Genomic DNA, 19,336 nt, shown 5'->3' on the forward strand with positions numbered 1-19,336 from the left:
CGCTTCCGGTCCACGGCTCCCGGCCGTCTCCGCCCACGGGGCACGCAGAAACAGGGCGGGGCTCCTCCAGCGTGGGCAGCCTGCTCGCCGAGTCCATCACCGCTGCTCCGTCCGGGCATATCCCACACAATGGCCGGGAGCCCCGACGGCTCCGGGAGGCGTCGGCTCTGTCAGCCCGTCCCGCGAGAACGCTCCCGTTCCTATGATGGCGGCGGCGCGATGTCTGCCCGCAGTTAAGATGGCGCCGCCAGCGCTCGGGGGACGCCGCCCGGCGCTCCCGGCATGTAGTGCGCGGGCCGGGCACACAGCTGCCAAGATGGCGGACCTGGAGGAGCGGGTGTCGGATGAGGAGAAGGTAAAGGAGCGGGTGGGCGCCCCTTGGCTGTGGGTCGGTGCCGCTGCCCCCGGACAGACAGCGGGTGGGGGCATGCGGGCGAGCTCGCCTGGTGCCGCTGTGCGAGTGCCTGGGGGGGCGGGCCCGCGAGACACCGGGCCGCCGCCGCGCGGCTGGAGGAGCGGAGCGGAGCAGCGTTTCCTTGAGCACGTTCCTCAGCAGAGCAGCGTTTTGCCTTCCGATTTGCTCATTGCCTTCCGATTTGCTCGTTGCCTCAGCGCGGCTCGGCCGGTCATTGTGCTTGGAAATGGACACAGTCTCAGTCTGAACCAGGGGAGGTTTAGGTTTAGGTTCAGGAGGAGTTTGTTAAGAGAAAGGGCGATTAGACGTTGCGTTGGTGCAGTCCCCATCCCGGGCAGGGTCAGGGAAGGGCTGGACGTGCTCTGGGCTTGCTGGCAAGGTGGGAGTCAGTCGCAGGTGGATCACTTGGTGGCCTTGAAGGTCTTTCCCAACCCAAATGATTTTGCGAAAATGTATTTTCAGCGCTGCTTTTCCCAAATCAGCAAAGTAACCAGCGTGTCTCGAGGGTGCTCTGCGACCCTTCACTTCCCAAACCCTCCGAGCGTGTCGTTTGCTGCTCGCCCCAGCTGCTGACAGGAACTTCCATGTGGATCCTGCAAATTATACTGGATGGAAAGGACTAAGTAGGAGAAATAGAGCCGTAATTATTTTAGGAAAGGGGGAAATGAGCAGCTTGTTCCTCTTTTGTAGGAATGTGGGAAAGTTACAGACTGCAAGTTCTCTGTCAGGTAATACGCTGCTGTCTACACATGGTAGTTTAAAAATACACTGTTACTCTTTCTTACCTCTTAGAAGTGTTACACTTAGTGCTTGCTTTGTTTCTTACTCTGGAGAAGTTGTTCAGGCTCATGGATCTTCAAGGATCCTACAAGTCCAGGAATTGCTTTCGTTTTTTGCTTAAACTGCAATTTCAGCTTAATTGCAGTGACATCATTTGTGAAACAAGCAGAGCTTTAGAGGTGCAGTTCATCCATTAGTCCGTATTTTTGGTGATGTTGTTTGAAATAAATCTTGCAGAGCAGAATTGATATGGCCTTTAGAACATTCCATTTCAACTAACTCCATGCCTCACACAGGCAGGGAAGGATAAACTTAAGGGAGGATCTGAAAGAGAAACGTGCAGCAAAGATTTTTTTGTAGTATGTGACTATCCAGATGAATCTAGAACGTTATGTGTGTTAAATTTTAAAGTCTGAACTTACCAGAACTTTAAAGCAAAAAACCCAAGAAACATCAATTGAGCAACAAAATGAGTTCATTGCATCCTCCAAGCTTCACTCCTTTATGCTCTGAGGGTGTATTGTATTATAGGTAAGAGATTCATTTCTCAGACAGGCTGGGAGGGCTGGGGGTGTCCAGTCCAGAGAAGAGAAGGTCCAGGGAGACCTTAGATCCCCTTCCAGCACCTAAAGAGGCTCCAAGAGAGCTGGAGAGGGACTGGGGACAATGGCCTGGAGTGACAGGACACGGGGGAATGGCTTCCCACTGCCAGAGGGCAGGGCTGGATGGGATTTTGGGGAGGCATTCCTGGCTGAGAGGGTGTGAGGCTCTGGCACAGGTGCCCAGAACAGCTGTGGCTCCTCTGGATCCTGCAGTGCCCAGTTGGGACTGGGGCTGGAGCAGCCTGGAGAGTGCAAGGAGTGTGGGACTGCACGGCATTCAAGGGCCCTTCCAACCCAACCAGTCTCTAATTCTGTGATTTTCAGTTCTGCAGCTCTTTTACCAGTTTAAACTAACTCTCTAATTCTGTGATTTTCTTTTAAGTTCTGCAGCTCTTTTACCAGTTTGAACTAACGGCTGAGCAGCTTCCCTTCCCCTCAGACACTTTCCCCATTTTAGAAGCAGGAAGTTGATGCTGCAGAGCTGAACTGACACCTGAAATGGCCCCGTGGGCCAGGAAATGGGGCACGCTGCAGAAAGTCCTATTTTGGTGTTTCTGCAGAGAAGCATCCTGATACTGCCCTCCGAGAAACCAGCTCTGAAAACCAGCAACTGCTCAAGGGCTTGATATTTCAAATTCATCACTCCCCAGCCTATTTCCTGCACTTCTGATTTCAATATTAAATGTTTTGTATTTTATTGATCTGTGAGAGGCAGGGCAAGGGATGATTAGCCAGATGAGCACTTTGGAGCTTTTGCTTTGTTCACAACTGGGTTTGTAACTACATTTGATTCAAGTTTGGAGGCCTTTCTGTGTTGATTTAATTTTGTTCATCCTTCCGAGTGAGAGAATTTATGGAAGACTGTAAAAATCTCCCACGTAACACTTGGGGTGTTTTTCTGTTTGCTGTTTGTTTTTTCCATAAGGGTTTCCTTATGGGAATCCACTGATCCAAAGTTCAGCCTGCTAAAACAGTGACCCCTTAAACAAGGGTTTAATGATCTGCAGCCTCAACATCACTGCATAAATGTATAAGATACTCAATTTTATAGCCCTTTAGAGGCCTTTGTTTTGCCATATGTTGAGGCACCTTGTGAAAGGGAGTGTGTTGATGTGGAGAGTTGATTTGCAGGGTGTGTCCAGTGCTGTGCTCCCACTGAGAGGGATCCCAGCACTGGTGGAGGTGCCTGGGGAGCTCCAGCAGGGCTGTGCCAGCAGCTGTCAGTGCCTCCTTGCTCAGCAAAGCCTGGCCTGTCCCAAATCTTGCAGCCCTTTGGGGCAGACTGAGCCAACTCCACTGAGGATATTGAGCTGCAGGGTCTCTCCAAACTGCCAGGCTGTCTTCATCACCACCCAAGTCTGACTGTGAAATTTGACAATTCTGTGGCACCAGTCCATCCTAATTACAGCTCTTTCAATAGTGAAAGCTTTCAAACAGTTTAAGAGCTCCATTTTTAGAATTGCTGTGGACTTACCAACCTAAAACCAGAAGATTAAGAGAAAATGATTTTATGTCCTGCATCATATCAATTACTCAAGATACTGTCTTTTTAATGTTTTCTTCATATTGCTGAATTACTTCAGGCATACAGAATGTATATCTTTGTTTTGAAATCATTGCTCGTTTGGAACACAATCTATTTTTATCTGAAGCTCAATCCAGTTAAGGCAGAATTGTTACTTGATCCTGTTGGAATAAGGCAATTGCCTCTTGTTTGAAAAAGTGCTTATTTCTTTTCATGGCTTGCTTTAAATAATAACATGACAAACAATTTCTAATTAAAGCAGGGAAGACTGTTGAGAGGAACAAGTTATTTCCAGCTCTGATGGTAACACAGGTGAAGCAGCTGGATATATATACAATTTATTTGTTTTGCTGCCCAAAATGAGAAGTAGAAAGCAGAGTTGTAATGAGCAATTCTGCAGTCACTTTCAATAAATGTCTTGTCAGAGCAGAGAGGCTCATTGGTCAGCTTTGTTAGCTGGGCTTATCAGAGGAAATGAGACGTTTTTATTATTGTAAGGAAGAGGTTTAATTTTGTGGCATTTCCTCTTGCATTTCTTCCAAGATCTTTCTATTCCCTTTGGTCCTGTAAAAGTCATAAAAGATTTGATAATGAAAACCATAAACTCTTACTAACTCAAACAGAATCAATAGCTGGACCACCTGAATTCTAACAGTGCAAGACACATATATTGGATTTCAGAGCACGTGTCAGTTGTATTGCACTTTTAGAAGAGACAGGGTTTTTCTTTTCCAATTCAGAGTTTCTGCACAGTGAGAGTTGGCCTTTTCAGTTATTGATGCTTTCATCTCCACAGTCCCAAAAGCTTCAGAGGATCCAGGATGGTTTGGGTTGAAAGGACCTTGAGGGTCACCCAGTTGCAGCCCCTGCCAGGGGCAAGGACAGCTGCACTGGAGCAGGCTGCTCCTGCAAGCCCTGTCCAGCCCTGCTTGGAGCACTCTTACAAGGCTCCTCCTGTCTTTGCAATGCATGCCTGCATTTCTCCCTAAACCTGCCCCTTTCTGTCACTTCAGAGTTGGTTTTGTTGATGAATTGCTTCAATATGTATGAACTCAGTAAATTACCCTTTGTCTTTAATTACTTTTCTGCTTTCTTGTAGGTGCGTATAGCTGCAAAATTCATCACTCATGCACCCCCTGGAGAGTTCAATGAAGTGTTCAATGGTAAGAAGTTGAGGAAAAAATGATCTGTGGTGTTTCTTCTCATTTTATCTGTTATAAAAATCTAGGGCTGTGTCACACCATCCTGCTTTTAAGGTTAATTGGCTAGGGAAAGCAAGCAGTCCCTTTGAACTACTTCTGCTTAATGAAACTATTTAATCATTTTAATGTTTGTGTTTGTACAGTGGAAAATAAAGTGCATAAAGGGAAACATTAGATCAAAACTGCAGTAACACACCTGAACCCTTTCTTCTGCAGATGTCCGGTTATTGCTTAACAATGACAATCTTCTCAGGGAAGGAGCAGCACAGTGAGTACTGAGATTTCAAATACAAGTCAAATTACATCAGAGATATTTCTGTTTTCTTATAGCCATCATTCTGTGACAGAGAAAACCATTTGCTGTATTCAGAGCAATCTTCTGTAATTTCTTACCTCACCTAACAAAATATATAATGAAAGGTGTGGATGATTCTTATTACAAGCTCTAAATTGGAATTTGTACTCTATAAAACTGACAGGAAGGCACTCTGCCAAACAGTTTAACTCTGCAGCAGCAGGAATGTCTGATCATGTTGAATTATCTGATTTATAAAGTAAGCGAAGCCTGAAATATTGATTAATCCATAGCCTAAGTCTACAGAAAGAATTGCCCTCAATAAAAAGTTTTCAAAATTTGTTGTTTTCACAGCTTGATCAGAAGGTGCTTAAAGATTACACATAGAAGCTTTTTAATGCTAAGATCTATTTCAAGCTAGGTGATGTGTCAATCAGCAAGACTTCATACAAGAAAACTGTTGTAAATTTTTGTCTGTTCACTTGTTTGACTTGCTGCTGTCTAAATTGTAGCTGGGGTGTTACTGTTTTGTCTTGGCTTGCTCACATTTCCCCAGGCTACCTGCTGTTCTACTTTTGAACTCTGTATTTTTCTGGTCATCACTAAACAAACTTGCCTTTAGACCTGGTGTTTATAACTGTCTACAGTAAAAAGTGTTGGAAAGCCTTTAACGGTGGTTGTGTGCATTATTTGCCTGACTAAGTTGATGTTTGCTGTAATTTAATCACACAGCAGACTGAAGTGAAAATAAATGTGCATGTGCAGCTAAAGTTGGTGTTGTTGTGATCCCCACAGTGCATTTGCACAGTACAACATGGATCAGTTCACTCCGGTGAAGATTGAAGGCTACGAGGATCAGGTGAGAGCAAACCTGGTACACCTGAGGCTGCTATCCCTGCACTGTCAAGCACAGTAAAGATGTGGCTGTGTCAGGATGTGGCTCACAGTCCATCACCAGCAGCTGACTCACTCATTCTGCTCACAAGGTGCCACCCCTGCTCCTTCCCACATCATCACCATGACAAACGGCCTGCTCTAAGAACAAAGCATGAGCAAGATATTCTCTTCTTAATAAATCCCAGTTCATTGCTCCTTAAAGCTCCATGCTGAACTCACTGCAATTTTACTTAAGAGTGTGAATGATTAAAGATTACTGTCTATTTAAAGCTCACTTATAAATCCTTATGTTGCTACTCGCTTACAATTCCTACTGACCATAGTTAGTAGATTCTTAATTATTTGTTTGGTTTATTTTTCTGCAATTTTAATCCATTGCCAGCTACCCTAAACAACAAACTTATCTTTGTTGATACAGAATCATTGGTTTGAGGTAGTGATTATACCTAATACTATCCAGTCTATGCCAGCAAAACAAGCCTTTTCAGGATTTTTTTTTTTTTACTTTTTTTTAGACCAAACAGCAAGTTGTAGAGAAGCCAGAAAGCTGCCTGGCCATCTGCTCTGCTCTCTGATCCAAGCTCTGACCCAGCTTTTCTGGTGTCCCAGATATGTTTGTGGGAGGCTTGTATTAGGAGAGGTGTTCACAGAAATAGCTTTGATGAGAAAGTTACAGTACAATCTGCAAAATAACAAAACCCACCCCAATAAAGTCAATGTTTGGGAAGCCAAAGAATTAAGGTGAAAAAGAAAAAAATATGGGAATGTGTAGTGCTGCTTTGCTGTCTACTTTAGTTGATGCACTTTAGAAGTAGTTCACATCTATGTACCATTCTTGCCCGGAGGTAGAGCTCATGGAACATGGCAATAAATAGTAAATTCCAGAGTAAAAATCTCTGTTTCCTTTAGAAACAAAGAAGGAAAACAGCTAAAGTTTAAAGGCAAAGCAGCCTGCTCCTATTGTAAGGATTTTAAGCCAAATTTATAGCCAAATATATACAATATATTTTATAAAAATATATAAATTATAAAAACCATATAAATTATTATATATATAATAATAATAATAATAATAATAATAATATATAAATTTTAAGCCAAATATATACATTATTGGAGTTCAGCCTTTTCTGGGGCAGAAGTGTAAGTGCACTATTAATGTGGAGAGCAGAGTTACCTTCAGCCTCACAACAGCTACCAATTTAAATTATTACTGAAAATAGTTGGTTTTCTTTATGTGGTCTTACAGCTCAGTGAAAGAACCTACTGTAGCAGTGATATGCAAGGAGGGAAAAATGCAAAATAACCCATCTATGGCGGTCTGACTGTATCATAATTGAACTTGTTTTTCAGGTGTTAATCACAGAGCATGGTGATCTGGGCAATGGCAGGTTCTTGGACCCGAGGAACAAGGTGTCCTTCAGGTTTGATCACCTGAGGAAGGAGGCGAGTGAGGCGCAGCCCGAGGAGGCCGAGGGGGCTCTGAAGGCCTGGAGGGACGCCTGTGACAGTGCCCTGAGAGCCTATGTCAAGGAGCACTACCCCAATGGCTGCTGCACTGTGAGTGCCCTGCAGGGGCTGCCTGAGCCCCCCAGCCCGAGCACAGGGCTGCTCCTGCTCCCTTGGGGGCACAGGCTCTTTGGGGTGCCCTGGAGACAAAGGGGGATTAGACCTTGTTCAATGTCTGACTGCCAAGCTCCTCCACACCTTCCAGCAGTGAGATAGCTGCCAGGGGAGGTGTTGGACAATGGAGCTCGTGCTGCATGCTCCCACTCAGGTGCCACCACAGCAGCCTGCACCCTGCTGCCAAGAATAGACATCAAGAATGGCTTTCCTTAGCTCTTGGGCCTTTTTAACTCTTTTTCTAAATGCAGGTTTATGGTAAATCTATAGATGGACAGCAGACAATTATTGCCTGTATTGAGAGCCACCAGTTTCAGCCCAAAAACTTCTGGTAAGACTATTTCAACACAGTGTGTTTTCTTCCTTTGCCTGACTTCTCAAACCAGCCCATCCTCTAGTCTGACATGGTCTGAAGGACAGGGAGTTTGGGGCATTCTTTTCCTTCTGTAGTCTATTGTCCTTGCAGCCCCCTTGGCACTTTCCAAAGCTCTTCCTGTGACCTCTGCAGGGGAAAAGGCATTAGCTGAGCTGGGCAGATACTCCTTTACACCTCTGGGGCTCCTTTGTACTGGAGCTGCATTATGATCAGCTGGGCTGCAGAAATTGAACTCCATGCCATCTAAATCATTAAATCCCATGTGGTATTTATTGGTGATAAAACAAAATCAGAAACAACTTACTTGTTAATTTGGTTCTTTTTCCTGTTAGAACTTCTTGGCAATAGTTTTTCATGCTTTGATTGCTTTTAGGAACGGGCGTTGGAGATCAGAATGGAAGTTTACAATCACACCACCCACAGCTCAAGTGGCTGCAGTGCTCAAAATCCAAGTGAGTTATTTTTCCTGGCAGTAATCAGAGAAGCTGCATTGTGCTTCTCTTACACAAATGCATTTGGCTCAGAATGAGATACTGAAATGCAGCAGAGATGTCCTTCTCAAGTCAGGATGTTATTAAGCTAAACAATTCAAGAAATCAATTCTTAAATCTAGTATTTCAGGAATAGTCTCAGATCTGGCCTGTGGTTTATTATGTAGCATTACCCTATAGGCCTCCACTTTGCTTCATTTTGTAAGGCTAAAACCTCTACCTTGAGTCTTTTATAATTTCTCTTAGCTCTAGGCATTTACTGATTAACATAATCTTCAACAGTCTTGACAAAGAATGAAACCTTTTAGAAAATCCATCCTGCTTTTAGTCTCCATGTAAGCAGAGAAGATGCTCTGTTGAGCCATTTGGGGGCTCAGGAATTCTGGAGTGAGTGGTTGTGATAAAACCTGCATTCTGTCTTCTTGTCCAGGTCCATTACTATGAAGATGGCAACGTCCAGCTGGTTAGTCACAAAGACATTCAGGATTCTGTACAGGTGTCAGTAAGTATGCTAAAAGATCTGTATGATAAGCAACTGTTTTATTCCTTAAGCAGCTCATGAAGCATGCACTGCTATGGCTGCATTCTCTTGACTTTGAGGTGATTTTAGGGTTAGCAGTCAGTGTGGTGTTTAGAGTCACGTAGGAGTCCCAGATTCCCAATTGCTTAAAATTCAATCTTATAGAAAGTCTCTATTGGAAAGCTTCTCTTGGAAGTTGGGGTTAAAGAGGACAGAATATGTTTTTCTATTTCTGTGCAAGGGAAAGAACACTTAGAGACATGCACCAAGGGAAGTAAAGAAACCCTCAGTATGGTAGAGGGAGCAACAGCTGCAGTGACTCATTTCACCATGAAGGTTCCTTTTTGCTCACTAGGGTGCAGCCCTGTTCCAGTTTGGAGCACAAGCTCTACCCAGTATTTAGTAAGTGAAAGGAGGGAGCCCAGCTACAGCCACAAGGCACAAGCTGATGATGTTGCCTACTTTATCTGTACTCAGCCTATCATTTGAGAAGAAATCTATGGGGTAGCTCATGTAAGTTACTCTTAAACGTACAAACATTTTTTTTCTGCTTTGCAGAGTGATGTCCAAACTGCTAAGGAGTTTATTAAGATCATAGAAAATGCAGAAAATGAGTACCAGGTAAGATCAGTGGTAGTTAAATAAACCATAGAATCATATCAGTCTCCATTTGCAGTTAGTAGAAACATGGAAAACTGACCTGTTCTGTACCTGGCTGAATGTGGTATTTACTGTAAGAATTACTTAGAAGAGGACAGTAGTATTTAAACAATATAGTTACAAAGCTGTGTTGGAATTAACTATCAGGTTTGCTGTATGGTTTTTTTGAAGGATTACAAATGATTCCTGGAACAAGCATGGGAGTGGAGTAGGGTAGGTCAATGTATTTTCCTCTAACAGTTAAAAATACTGAGGAGGAATTTTGTGCAACAGTTTTTTACATTGTCCCAGTCTGTGTGCAAGGAGACTGGAAAGAGATAAATCAGTGCAAGACCTAAGGAGAAGCTGCTGCTTTACAGGGGAGGTGAATAAAAGGCCTTTGACTTGCACACACTGGTGACTGCATTATTCAGTTAGTTAACAGTGTGCCTTACACCTTACAGAAAGAAGTTTGAGCTGTAGCAGTAAGTTGGGCTTTCTCAGAGTGTTTTATGAGTGCCCTAACCCAACGTGCTTGCCCCTGCAGACAGCAATCAGTGAGAACTACCAGACCATGTCAGACACCACTTTCAAAGCCCTGCGCCGGCAGCTGCCCGTCACCCGCACCAAGATTGACTGGAACAAAATCCTCAGCTACAAGATTGGCAAAGAAATGCAGAATGCTTAATGCAGAAACAAGGAGCTGTATCAAACATTCGTGTCCAAAAAAACAAATGTGGTCTTATGCCAAGTAGATGGTATCTAAACCAGAGCAGCATTTGTTAGGGCTTTCAAAGTTAACAGGTTTTCTAGCCTGAGAGGGAACCGTGGAACAAATAGTTGTCTTTGTGTTTTGTGTTTCCTGCCACATAAACTTCTTGTTGTAGCTGCATTTAATAGGTCATTTAAATTCAGCCATTGATGGCTCAGAAGTATAACTGTTTTCAGTCTCTGGCTGGAAAACTTCCTAGCTGGAAAAGCCCTAATAGTACCCCAGGAGAGGGTGCAGAGCGTTCCCTTCACCTGTGTCTAGCACTCCAGGTACCCAGTACATTTGTCAAACCTGCCAAGAGCTCACAGCACTGCAAGACTCAGTAAGTGCAAGACAGTGAGTCCTGGTGTCTCCTCGTTCCCAGCCTCCACAAAGCAGATGCCTGCAGGTTTAGATTTTACTGTAGAAAAAGAGTTTACAGGATCCTTTACAGAATTCCCTACTGACCCAGCTCTTCCAGGGACATAACTTTTTTTTTAATCTGAAGATTTGAGCCGTGTTCCTGAAAAGTGAACATCTTTGTTCTCCCCTCCCTCGTGTACGTACGGTTACCAGACATTCTGCATTTTTACAGAACTACAAGATGAGTCACTGCTGATCCACAAGGGCTGGATGGTGATTAAAAATGCAAATGTCTGCAGAATAATAGGTATGTTGTGCTTTAATGCTTTGTGGCAGGTTCATAGATTTGTATCACAGGTGTATGGATGGATAGTGTACAAAATAAACTTGCACCAAAGTGGAAGAAAAAGTCCTTTCTATTTGTCTCAGTTGTGGACAGTTTCTTGTCATGCTTAGAGGGGATTTTGGAATAAATCTCTTCTGCGTGCTTGCTGTGCATTACTATTTTCCCCCTCATACATCAAAATTAGCAGTCATAACAGTTTCTCTGAAGGTCAGGATGAAGAGATACACATTCTCCTTTCTCAGATCTGGGAACACGGATTCACTACAAAGAACCTCCTTCGCACTCCCCTTGCTTTGTTTGCACTTGGTTATCACTGGGCGCCTTGCAGGTTCTGGTTTTTAAACTGGCTCACGTCTTGTTAATAAATACACAAAGTTAAAAAGGGCCCCGCTCAGGGCGGGCAATCGCGGCCGCCCCCCTCCCGCGCAGGGCGGGCGGCACGGCCAGCGAGTCCAGAGCCCCGGCGGGACCCCGGAGCGTCCCGGGCCCCGAGCCCCGCGCTCCGCCCGCCGAGGGAGCGGCGGCACCGCCCGGCCCGGGATCCCCGGCCGGCACCGACAGCACCCGAGCGGAACCCCGGTGCCGTGGGGAGCCCACCTCAGCGGCCCGGGCTCCGCCCACCGCATGCGTCACAGGCACGGCCCCGCCCCCCGCGTCGCGGGCTCGGCCCCGCCCCCGCTGCGATCGCCGCCCCGGCCACACGTGCGGTTGGCAGGACAGCGGTGGGGTCACCTGTCATCACACTTCGGGTTCTGCACAGCAACACCACTAAATAACTGTTTATCCTTTGCGAGTTTTATCTAAATAAAATATATTTGCATTTGCTGCCGAGACTGACAATTCATCCGTCAGGCATCGTCTGTATCAACTAGTCCAGTGCAAATACATCAGACTTTGTTCAAAGCCATCTGTGTCTGCTGTTTCATGGTCTCGCTCCTGTTCACTCCTCTAGGAAGTGTTCGAGTCACCACCCCTGAAAGTGTTCAAAAACATGAATGTGAACACCGTGCCGGGTTGGACTTTAATGATCTCAAAGGTCTTCTCCAGCCTTAACAGCTCCGTGATTAGGCAAGGGTGGCATAACTCCAAACCCATGGGTGATGCTTCCACCTGGTACACAGGAGCATCAGTCAGGGCAACTCCAAATTAAAGTAAATAAACCCGCAGAGCTTTAATGCAGCTCCTTACCCTGGGAAAAAAAAGCAGCAAGGAGATAATTGCAGTCATCCTGGGTGTCTTACTGCAAGCTGCGGGAGACACGGCGGGTTCCCCGGCCGGGGCAGGGCAGGGGTCGGGCGTGCGGAGAGGGGGGCGGTGAGAGCTGCGCGCCGCAGGTGCTGCGGGCTGCGGATCCAGCAAATCGCCGCAGCCATTCCAAGAATGTGAAGCTGCAGCAGGGCCCGAGATAAGGCTGCACACAACACAGCTTTTATCTGCCTCAAGGCTGGTCTGCTCCTGGGTTACACTGCGAGCGCTTCACCGCTGCTCCAGCCTCAAGAGCGCTTCTATCTCTCTGTCCTTCTCCAAATCTTTAGCTAATCATCCTTCAGAGCGGCTCGCTCGCTGCCTCCCGGCCCTGCTCCCCCTCCATCCTTCGCAGCCCCGTTATCTCCCCCGGGCCGGGCTGCCCCGGGCCGCTCCCCTTTCGCTTTCGTTTCTCCGTGCGCGACCAGCCCGGCTCAGCCCAGCCCAGCCCAGCCCAGCCTGGCCCAGCCCAGCCCGGGCAGGCTTAATCTGGCACTGCTCGACGCGGCACCATCTCGGCTCGGCTCGGTTCGGCTCGGCTCGGCTCGGCTCAACCATGCCGAAGTTCACCGTGGCGGAGGCCAGTTTTTGGGGGTGTCAGTTCTTGCAGTTCCTGCGAGACACGGACCGGGAGCAGGAGAGCCTCCGGGAAACGCTGCGGACCATCTACAACCAGGAGTTCCGGGGCAGGTGAGAGCCAGGCAACATCACCTGGGACAGGCCCGGGCCAGCCCCTCTCCGTCCCGGGCCAGCATCCCCGGTGCCTGGCCAGCATCACTGCACCCTAGAAGCACCACTGGGGTTCCCAGGCTTGTCTGTCTCACCTTGCTGGGACGATCCCCAGCTCCGTGGGCACCCAGTAGCTCCTGGGGATGCCCTCGGACACCCACTGCCCACCACACTCCCCCACCTCACTCTGCTGACCCCAATCTCACCGGCCTTTGTGCAATATGACCACTGTTAATCATTGGCAAAGCTGGGCTCAGTGCATTGGTGGGGCTGGGAGGAGGTACCTGGAGAGTCATCCCTGCTGGGAGCACAGTGGCTGTGCCTTAGCAGAGCCAGCACCTGTGCCAGCTCAGCTCCTGAGCACATGGCTGTCAGGGCTGTGAGGCTGGAATGGCTGTGCCATAGCTGGGACAACAGTGGCACAGCACAGAATTGCTGGAGCAGCCAGCAGGGATGTAAGATTTGCACAGGTCAGTCCTTCTTCCTCTCCTGGGGCAGAGGGGACCTGCTGAGACCCCCCTCACTGCAGCCTCAGTGCTTCATGTTCTGCTTGCCTCACCTCTGCCCATGGCAGCTAAACCACACTGTTCCACACAAACCCTCTCCCCTGGCTCTGCAGGACTGATGCCAGGACACCCAGTTTTTCCAGCATCCTGTACGCGCTGAGGACAAACCACCAGGCTCAGGTGCGCGGAGAGGTGGTGAAATTCAAGGTGAGTCCCCCACTGGGACTGGCTCCTCAGGACCCCCTGCAGCATCCCGGGGCCACGCTGACTCTGGCTGCTCCTCGCAGGTGGAGAGGCGAGTGGTGGTGGCAGACCAGTACCCGAGACCCAGAAGGAATGCACAGACATCCGTGTCCACGTCTGCCTCAGGACAGCAGCTCAGCTCTGCTCCGCAGACGCCCCAGATCTATGCCAGGCACTGGTATGGCCGGCAGCACCTGCCTTGGCAAGGCCCCTGGAGCCCCCACCCTGGCTGGGAAACCTGACCCTCCCTCCCCACAGGGCTGAGCTCATTCGTGGGAAGCACGGGGTGGAGATCGTCTCGGACTATGACCAGGGCAATGGCAGCATCCGCTTCCCAGTGGTGCCGGGGGAGCCCTGCACCGTCACTGTCCAGGTGCACAACTCTGGCACCCAGGTGGTGACGCTGCAGCGCTTCCAGCCACGCCAGCAGTCACCAGAGCTCTCCTTCACTGATGAGCAGGGGGTAGTGCAGGGCCAGTCCCTGCTGCTACACCCAGGTAGGGTCCCATCCCATTATCCCATTATCCCACCCCACCCCTGCCCTGCCCTGCCTAGACGATGCAGGACCCAATCTCACACTTCACCACACAGGTGGCCTGTACCCCATCCAGGTGTGCTGCCTCACCACCTGCAATGGGCACTTCAGTGCTGTGCTGCTGTTCGAGTTCACCAAGGAGCCGGGCGAGCCCTTCAGCATCTCACGCTCTGTGGCTGCCGTTGCCGAGAGCCAGCTGGCCAAGGACCTGGGGCCCTCGGCCCTTTTCCAGCCCTACACGGCCAGCCTCCCACGCCTTGTCACTGTCATCACCGAGGATGGCATCCCCCCTGACAGGTACGTGGTGAAGCCACCTGCTGCCATCCTGAGCTGAGGGGCCCAGCCTCTTCTCCAGCCAGGACAAGGCTCAGCTCCGTGACTGAGCACCACAGGACACTGCTTCAGCCCTGTGTGATGGCTGTGACATCAGGGCTGGGGACACTGTGTATGCACTGCATCACTGCTGTCCCCTCCACCCAGCTCCCTGAAAAATGAACTGGAGAGGGAAATCCCTCTGGGCACCTACCACTACCCAAAGAGCCTCAAGGACACAATCCTGCTTGGACCCAAGAGCGCCAGCTCCAGCTGGGCTGCCATGCGGTGAGTGCCAAGGGCTGAGAGCAATGCTGACATGTTTCTTGAGTGCCAAACTGTCCCTGGGACATGCTGACGTTGCTGCTGCCCTCAGCTCGCTGCTGGAAGCACCTCTGCAGGCTGAGAACTACTACCAGAAGTTCCAGCTGCTGCTGCACCTGGAGGAGATCCAGATGGAGGTGGACATCCGGCGCTACGACATGCAGGACGTGACCATGGTGCAGGACAGGGCGCTGCTGGTTCTCCACGTGCGTAGGCCGAGGGCTGGGAGGGCTGCTGGCACTCCCAGGGTGCCTGGCATCACTCTGGCCCCTTGGCACAGGTGCCTGGCGTGGCCGAGAACCGCCCATCCGTGCTGAGGGGGGATCACCTGTTCGCCCACCTGAGCAGCGAGCGGGAGCGCTCCCCTCTCGTGCGCTACAAGGGCTACGTGCACAGCGTGGAGCTGGACAGGGTCAGGCTGGGCTTCTCCTCCAAGTGAGTGATGTCTGCTCCCAGACGTGCCAAAGGCCAGCAGCGTTAGAAAGGGCCAGGAGGGATGGCAGAGCGTCCCCTGCGCCGCTCACACCGTTCCTTCCCAGGCTACAGAGGAAGTTTGTGAAAAACCTGAAGTTCGACGTGACCTTCACCTTCAGCCGGCTGCCGCTGCAGGTGCAGCACCGGGCGGCGTTCCTGGCCCTGCGCCACGGGCTGGCCAGCCTCCTCTTCCCCTCTGCCTCCTGCCAGCAGTCCCTCTGCCCCGGCCCCTTCCAGCCCCGGTGAGTGCAGCTCTGCAGGTGGGAGACGGGGCTCGGGGGGTGGGGGCTGTGGGGCTCTGGCAGCGCAGCCTCTGCTCCCACAGGTGGATTAACCGTGAGCTAGAGACCAACGAGGAGCAGTGCAAGGCCGTGGCTCACATCGTGACAGGGGTGTCCCGGCCAGCCCCATACCTCATCTTTGGCCCCCCTGGCACCGGCAAGACGGTCACTGTGGTGGAGGCCATCAAGCAGGTGAGTGGCCAGTGCCCAAACCCAGCCCCGAGCATTGCTGCCCGCTCTCGCCCACGGGGCTCGATGGTCTCCCCTCCTCCTCCTCCCTCCCAGGTGTGGACACGCTTCAAGGATGCCCGTATCTTGGTCTGTGCCCCCTCCAACAGTGCCACAGACCTGCTGTGCCAGTGCCTCATCAAGGACATTGCCCCTGAGAACGTCTACAGGCTCATCGCCAGCTCCCGGAACTTCAGGGAGGTGCCCACTGATATCGTGGTAGGTCCCTGCCCCTCCACCCTGAAATGCTGGCAGCACATCTGGGCTCGTGTCCCCCAGGAGAGTGGGACCTCACCCAGTGCCTGTGCTCCAGCCCTGCTGCAACTGGGATGAGGAGCAGAGCAGCTACGTGTACCCAAGCAAGGAGAGCCTGAAGCAGTACCGGATCATCATCACCACACTGGTGACAGCAGGAAGGTCAGAGGAGCTGGGATTGTCCAGCATCCATGGCAGGTGGACCCAGGGCTGCCCTGCAGCCAGGCTGTGAAATCCCTCTGGGACTGAGCAAGGAGAGGTTGGAGGGGGGCAGGCAGCAGCGGGGAAATCCCTCGTCTGTGGTAGGATGAGGATGAAGGGTAGGAGAGGAAGGATGGCCAGAATGGGGCAGGATGCTGAGACAGCCTCATTCCATCTCTCCTCCAGGCTGGTGTCAGCCAATTTCCCCCCTGGGTTTTTCTCCCACGTCTTCATTGACGAGTGTGGCCGTGCAGTGGAGCCGGAGAGCGTGGTGGCCATTGCAGGTGAGTGCTGCCCAGCTCCTGGCCCAAGCACCAGCACCTCTGCATGGCCTGGGCTCCTTCCCAGTCCCCACTGAGCTCTCCCTGTTCCCAGGGCTCCTGGCTCCCATGGATCAGCAGACCAACCCCAAAGGGGGGCAGCTGGTGCTGGCAGGAGACCCCAAGCAGCTGGGCCCTGTCCTCACCTCACCACTGGCCATCCAGCACGGTCTGGGTGAGTAGGGACAGGGCTGGGAGTGCTGCAGGCACCCCACAGGGGTGAGTGGCCTTGTGGGGAGCCACAGGATATCACTGGGCACAGGCACCTCGCTGCTGGAGAGGCTGATGCTGCACAACCCCCTGTACAAGAAGTCAGGTGGAGGATACAACCCACAGTTCATCACCAAGCTGCTCTGGAACTACAGGTGGGGCAGGGATGGCGCAGGGATTGAGCCAGGCAGGGATGGGTGAGCCTGGCTCTCCAGGATCTGGGATTCCCCAGAGCCTCACAATGCCCCAGCTGGTGTGGGAGGAGGGAGTGCATCTCTGTCCTGGGTGTCCAAGAGGGCTCTGGACCGCCTTGGCACCATCCTGGGCACTGTCCTGCCTCTGCCAGGTCCCACGAGGCCATTCTCAGGATTCCCAACGAGCTCTTCTACGACAACGAGCTGAAAGTGTGCAGGAGCAACGGGCCTGACATCCGGAATGTGTATTGCACCTGGGAGGAGCTTCCCAAAAAAGTGAGGGGCGCAGGAGGGACCGACCCAGGGGGATCCCCGAGGCAGAGCAGAGCCAAATGTTCTCCATCCCCAGGGCTTCCCCATCATCTTCCATGGGGTTTGTGGGGAAGATCAGAGGGAGGCCAGGAGCCCCTCGTTCTTCAACACGGCCGAAATTGAGGTCCTGGTCCACTACCTCAAGAAGCTGCTGCTGAGCCGGGGCTTGGGGAGCTGCCCCACTGTGTCCCCCAAGGAGATTGGCATCATTTCTCCCTACAGGAAACAGGTGAGGGACTGAGCTGTGCAGGCAGGGTGTGGGCAGAGAGCTCCCCGAGGGACAGGGAAGGATGGGCAGCCCCAGGGCTGGCACAAGGGCGGCCCTGTGCTGGCTGTGCTGGCTGTGCTGGCTGGGTGGCCCTGTGCTGGCTCTGCTGGCTGGGTGGCTGTGCTGGCTGTTGGTGGCCCTGTGCTGGCTCTGCTGGCTGGGTGACTGTGCCAGCTCTGGTGGCTCTGGTGGCTCTGCCAGCTCTGCTGGCTCTGCTGGCTGGGTGGCTGTGCTGGCTCTGCCAGCTCTGCTGGCCGTGCTGGCTGATCCTGCCCCTGCCTCCCCCCAGGTAGAGAAGATCCGCAGAGCCGTCACCTGCCTGGAGCCCGATCTGCAGCGGCTGCCGGACATTGGCCAGCTGAAGGTACGTCCTGGGCACGGGGGAGAGGAGCACACCCTGCCAGGGAGGAGGGAGCCCTCCAGCCCAGCCCGGGGTGCTCCTGGCCCCTCAGCTGTATCCCTGCCCCAGGTGGGCTCTGTGGAGGAGTTCCAGGGCCAGGAGCGGCTGGTGATCCTCATCTCCACCGTGCGCAGCTGCAGCACCTACCTGCAGCTGGACCAGACCTTCAGGCTGGGCTTCCTCAAGAACCCCAAGGTACTGCCTTGCCCCAGCAGCCCCTTGTTCCTTGGCATTCCCTTCTTCCCTCTGCTGCTCCCAGTCTGTGGAGCTGCTCTGGGTGCTCGGTGCCCCAGCAGAGCTGCCTGCCCCAGGAGGGGCTGAGAGGTGCTGCAGCCAGATAAACCCTGCTGCTTGTCCTCCTCAGAGGTTTAACGTGGCCATCACCAGGGCCAAGGCTCTGCTGATTGTGGTGGGCAACCCGACCGTGCTCAGCAAGGACCAGCACTGGCACAGGTGAGCTGCTGCTGGCCCTGCCCCAGGCACTGCTCACCAGCCCCTGCCCCCTCCTGCTGCCAGCACCTGGAGCCCCATCACACCCCTGCCTCTGCACCTGCAGGTTCCTCAGGTACTGCCAGCAGCAGGGGGGCTACACAGGATACCCCTTTGAGGATGGGAGCGCAGCTGAGGACAGGATCAGTGACGAGCTGTGCTCGCTGCAGCTCGGTGTTTAGCACCCAGGTGGGCAGAGCTGGCTGCTGGCCGTGCCAGGTGCAGGGCCAGGGTTACAGCTGGGCACTGGGAAGCTTCTCCTGCCCAAATGAACAGGGCTCACGACAGGGTTTTGCTTAGGGCTTGCATGTCTCCATCTCAAGGTCAGGGGCCAGCGCTGCCATGAGGTTTCTCTGCAGGAAATGCACCTGGGAACTGGAGGAGAAGCCCCATGAAGCTGCATCCCTCAGCCTGTCCCTGGCCTGCAGCAGCTCCTGCTCGTTCTCTCTCAGTCCTGGGGTGCTCCACGCATCCCTCTGGAGACGGGGCTGAACCCACCAGACCAGAAGTTTTTGCCAGCCTTTGCTGCCAGCCATGAAGCCCACACCAGCTCCAGACTGGGACAACTCTCCATTTTAATCATTTTTTGACATGGCTGTGGCAAAGCAATTCTCTGTGACCGGCCTGACCATTCAGTGAAAAGCTTAAGCCTGGAGGCTCTGGCCTGTACAGAGCTGGCCTGGGTGCTCAGGGGAGCTCACTGCTGCTGAGCTGGGTGACTGGAACAGCAGAGACCTGGCCTGGGACAGGCTGGCTCAGCTCCCCACTGGGCAGCTGCCTCGCCTGAGAGCTGGCATGGCTGTGCAGGCCATTTCTATTTCCCTGGAATAAATGTTTAGAGAAAAGCAGTGTACTGTTGAGTGCTAGGTGGGCCTTGTTTACACGGACAGGGCTTTGGAGCAGCACCAGGCTCACTGCAGCCCTGCCCTGACCTGCTGCAGAGACAGGAGCTCCAGCAGTGATGGCAGTGCCCATCACCCAGGAG

At 51.8% G+C, this 19,336-nt stretch overlaps 2 protein-coding genes across 2 annotated transcripts; both read left to right on the forward strand.

Moving 5' to 3' along the window:
• Positions 1-202: 202 nt before the first annotated feature.
• CAPZA1 (capping actin protein of muscle Z-line subunit alpha 1) lies at positions 203-10,892 on the forward strand (the record flags this gene model as incomplete). The annotated part of the gene is made up of 10 exons (XM_079327012.1): positions 203-355; positions 4,422-4,485; positions 4,741-4,792; positions 5,615-5,678; positions 7,070-7,276; positions 7,591-7,670; positions 8,089-8,167; positions 8,637-8,708; positions 9,285-9,347; positions 9,913-10,892. The coding sequence occupies 10 exons, from the start codon at positions 203-205 to the stop codon at positions 10,051-10,053; spliced, it is 975 nt and encodes a 324-aa protein (XP_079183138.1). The 3' UTR covers positions 10,054-10,892.
• A 1,666-nt stretch (positions 10,893-12,558) lies between these two features.
• On the forward strand, positions 12,559-18,580 carry MOV10 (Mov10 RNA helicase). The gene is given in 22 exon segments (XM_079327276.1): positions 12,559-12,760; positions 13,419-13,512; positions 13,593-13,726; positions 13,807-14,045; positions 14,140-14,380; positions 14,564-14,683; positions 14,772-14,925; positions 15,000-15,154; positions 15,259-15,435; positions 15,519-15,666; positions 15,760-15,921; positions 16,016-16,137; positions 16,139-16,184; positions 16,190-16,442; positions 16,534-16,653; positions 16,741-16,843; positions 17,035-17,158; positions 17,232-17,423; positions 17,752-17,826; positions 17,932-18,057; positions 18,227-18,315; positions 18,419-18,580. Coding segments are annotated over 22 exon segments (3,123 nt in total). The 5' UTR covers positions 12,559-12,626; the 3' UTR covers positions 18,534-18,580.
• Positions 18,581-19,336: the final 756 nt, after the last annotated feature.

The sequence above is a fragment of the Erithacus rubecula genome (genome assembly GCF_903797595.1).
Source record: "Erithacus rubecula genome assembly, chromosome: 26".
NCBI classification, from domain to species: Eukaryota; Metazoa; Chordata; class Aves; order Passeriformes; family Muscicapidae; genus Erithacus; species Erithacus rubecula.